At 32.8% G+C, this 3,813-nt stretch overlaps 1 protein-coding gene across 1 annotated transcript; it reads left to right on the top strand.

The window, feature by feature from the left end:
- The first annotated feature begins 204 nt into the window (after positions 1 to 204).
- LOC112010787 (1-aminocyclopropane-1-carboxylate synthase 7) lies at positions 205 to 2,047 on the top strand. Its single transcript, XM_024043155.2, has 3 exons — positions 205 to 471; positions 595 to 884; positions 1,001 to 2,047. Exons 1-3 carry the CDS (start codon positions 301 to 303, stop codon positions 1,875 to 1,877), a joined length of 1,338 nt encoding a protein of 445 aa, XP_023898923.1. The 5' UTR covers positions 205 to 300; the 3' UTR covers positions 1,878 to 2,047.
- The last annotated feature ends 1,766 nt before the right edge of the window (positions 2,048 to 3,813 follow it).

The following is a 3,813-nucleotide window of genomic DNA, read 5'->3' as shown; positions in this document are numbered from 1 at the left end:
TAAAAACGATATCTGTAAAAGGTTAGCTTTGATCTTGCTTACACTACAGAATCAATCATTGATATTTGTTCTTTTACTTATTGTTTTTTTATTTTATTTTATTTTTTTTATTTCTTAGAGGTGTGAAGGTCTTATTTTATTTCAAAGACTTCCTATATATAAAGGGGTCTTCGACAAAAGCTTTCATTCATTCAACAACACCTTCAGCTATCTTCTCTTATCTCTCTTATCTCTCATATCCACAGCAGCTTTCTTTGGAAAAAAAAAACAAGGGCTTCATTATTTACAAGAAAGCTAGTTATGGCTATAGAGATTGAGCAACCTTCTGTTGGACTATCAAAAGTAGCTGTTTCTGAAACTCATGGGGAAGATTCCCCATATTTTGCTGGCTGGAAAGCATATGATGAAAACCCTTATGATGAACTCAACAACCCCTCAGGAGTTATACAGATGGGATTGGCAGAAAATCAAGTAAGTGTGCATAAAGAGTCCATCAAACAGCTATTGCAAAAGCTAAAAGAAGAAACTTTTCTGTTACTGTTTCTCACTTCATATAATTTGCATGTTAACTTTTGTGCGTTGCTTCTTGAACAGGTTTCATTTGATTTGCTAGAAGCTTTCTTGGAAACACATTCAGAAGCCTCTAGCTGGGGAAAAGGAGCATCTGGATTTAGAGAGAATGCATTGTTTCAAGATTACCATGGACTTCTATCTTTCAGAAAGGCAATGGCAAGTTTCATGGAACAAATAAGAGGTGGTAGAGCAAAATTTGACCCTGAAAGAGTAGTCCTAACTGCAGGTGCAACTGCGGCTAATGAACTTTTGACATTCATTTTGGCTGATCCTGGGGATGCTTTGCTAGTTCCAACCCCATACTATCCAGGGTAAGAAATAGTACTAGTACTTATCAAACTTCCATTGAAATAGTTCATTTTATGTTATCTTGTTTATATGAATATATAACCTTGTACTGATGTCAATTTCTATTCTTTTTACTCAGATTTGATAGAGATTTAAGGTGGAGGACTGGTGTGAAGATTGTACCAATCCACTGTGACAGCTCAAACAATTTCCAGATTACTCCTCAAGCTTTACAAGCTGCATATAGTGAAGCAGAAGCCATGAACATCAAAGTTAGAGGGGTACTAATCACAAACCCTTCCAACCCATTAGGGGCAACAATCCAACGCTCAGTTCTTGAAGGGATTTTTGATTTTGTCACACGCAAGAACATCCATCTTGTCTCTGATGAAATCTACTCAGGATCTGTGTTTTCATCATCTGAGTTCATAAGCATAGCAGAAATCCTTGAAGCTCGTCAGTATAAGAATTCAGAAAGAGTTCACATTGTTTATAGTCTTTCCAAAGACCTTGGCCTTCCTGGTTTTAGAGTTGGCACGATATACTCGTACAACGACAAGGTTGTGACCACAGCTAGGAGGATGTCCAGCTTTACCTTAATTTCTTCTCAAACACAACATCTACTGGCCTCCATGTTGTCTAACAAGGAATTCACTGAGAACTACATCAAGACAAACCGTGAGAGACTAAGGAAGAGGTATAATATGATCATTGAAGGTCTAAGGAGTGCTGGGATTGAGTGTTTGAAAGGTAATGCCGGGTTGTTTTGCTGGATGAATCTAAGTCCATTGTTGGAGAAACCTACAAGAGAAGGTGAATTGGCTCTTTGGAACTCCATGCTGCATGAAGTGAAGCTAAATATATCTCCAGGCTCTTCTTGTCACTGTTCGGAACCTGGTTGGTTCAGGGTGTGTTTTGCGAACATGAGTGAGCAGACACTAGAAGTCGCACTGAAAAGAATCCATAATTTCATGGAAAAAAGAGAAAGAGTTAGAAATCTAATCTCTTCTCAGTAAATCTTCAATTTTTTAATGGTTTTACCCATTTTGATTCTTTGGGTGACAAAACCCATTTCAGGAATTGGGCTGGTCCCATTATTTTACTATACTTTGTTTTCTTGGAAAATATTTTGTTTTCTTGCTTTGCGAAGCAAGTTTCCCAGAAATTCCATTTGTCATTGAAGTAACACTGCAGAATTTTTCTCTCACTTGGAACTATTTTATAATTATTTTGACTTGTTCGTAGGGATGGACTTAGGATTTTAAGCTAGCCGGGCCACAGTATAAAGAAAAAAAAATCTCCAAATAGACATTCATATAGTATTAAAAAATTATAAATACTCAAAATCGTTGTTTCTAAATACGTTATGATGCAATCATTTACCAACAAAGATAAAAACAAAAACAAAAACAAAATAAATTTTTTTTAATACTAGGTTGGTTATGATTTTTTTTTTTTTTTTTTTGGTTGAAGTTAGAGCATTTAGGGTAGTGATGCTAAAAATTATAGTTTTTAATACTTCAAAAATTTACTTTATTTATTTTACTACTTCACTTTACAATACACCAAATATCAAATGTTTTATTTTTTTTTTATCACTTCATCTAAAATAATATAAACAACTCATTAAAATAATAAAAGAAGAGAGAGAATTTGAGTTTTTTAATTGAAAAACGAAATATAATCTTAATAAAATATTTTATTTTATTTTTAACAACTTGCTACAGTCAATTGATATTTATACTAGTTTACTGTAGTTACAAAAAATTTAGCTTTATCTTCTCCAATAACACATGATTTTTTTGGTTCTTTGGTGGTAAAATAGTTTTTTTTTTTTTAATGCTAAAATAGAATCACTATTGTGAATATTTTTTATTTTTTATTAAATTTTTGGGTTGGATAGTTTTTATTTGAGTGACTGACTAGCTTTATTGAGGAGAATGGGACTTAACTACAAAAATGACATATATAATAACAAAATTTAAATAATAAAAAATTTTGGACCCGGGGGGCCCGGGCCGCCACTTAGGTACATCCATGCTTGGTCACCACTTAATTCTAAGTAAGAAATGAGTTTGTCTTGGAGTACGCAGCTAAGCATAATCAACTTTGTGTATATTAATCAACATGCAGGGGGGCCAAATTTCTTGGTTAGGTTGGAATCTAAACACAGGAAATTCTTAACATTGACATTTGAATTTGATTTTTTGTCATGGTCGTGTCATGCATGATCACATAATAACCTGGCTTGATTAAGATGTAGTAATTTGATAAGGCATGCTTTGCTTTCCACACACTATATTGCTCTATACCAAACAATGGTCCACCACATAATATCATTAAAAAGTAATCCAGTGGATTAGAATGAATAAACCTTAATTATGTTAATGTAATGACCAAATAGTGTACAACATTAGGGAACATATATAATGAAGATAATCTCATCGGTTAATCCTTCAAGCAAGGATTAATAAAAGGTAAGACATACAAGGTGTAATAAGCATAAAATTTTTCTCTTTTTTTTTTTTTTTTTTTGGTTGATAAATATTTGGGTTTTTGGTTAACTTATCATGCATTCAGATCACGATATATAAAATATGTTTTATTGTCTATGTCATTACCATAGTGAGGAGTTTGGAACATATTTTTAAATTAAGTTTCCTGAATATTTTAGCATTTACTTTAAAAGTTTGATTTGACTTTAACAACCCTTTCTGAATTCAACTAAAACACAAACTGACAATGATTTAATGATATTATAAGTCATGGTTAAGTAGCTTTTCTCGTCTTTCAAAACGACATTAAGCAAGAAACCTTTCTTCCATGCTAAAGTAATCACCTAACTTCCTCGTTAAACATGATTTTTAGTTTCCAATTAAGTAGTCAACTGTCATTTGCCTTAATCCAAACTCCAAATTGCTTTAGTTTAGATTTAATTTCTAGGATGTCAGT

This window comes from Quercus suber, unplaced genomic scaffold (genome assembly GCF_002906115.3).
Source record: "Quercus suber isolate HL8 unplaced genomic scaffold, Cork oak 2.0 scaffold_277, whole genome shotgun sequence".
Taxonomy (NCBI): Eukaryota; Viridiplantae; Streptophyta; class Magnoliopsida; order Fagales; family Fagaceae; genus Quercus; species Quercus suber.
The sequence above is the reverse complement of the archived record's forward strand: the minus strand, read 5'-3'. Positions and strand labels throughout refer to the sequence as shown.

Coding starts and splice junctions, on each gene's coding strand:
- LOC112010787 (XM_024043155.2), top strand. CDS start 301: ATGGCTATAGAGATTGAGCAACCTTCTGTTGGACTATCAAAAGTAGCT. Junction 472..594: donor TGGGATTGGCAGAAAATCAA/GTAAGTGTGCAT, acceptor CTTCTTGAACAG/GTTTCATTTGATTTGCTAGA. Junction 885..1,000: donor CCAACCCCATACTATCCAGG/GTAAGAAATAGT, acceptor CTTTTTACTCAG/ATTTGATAGAGATTTAAGGT.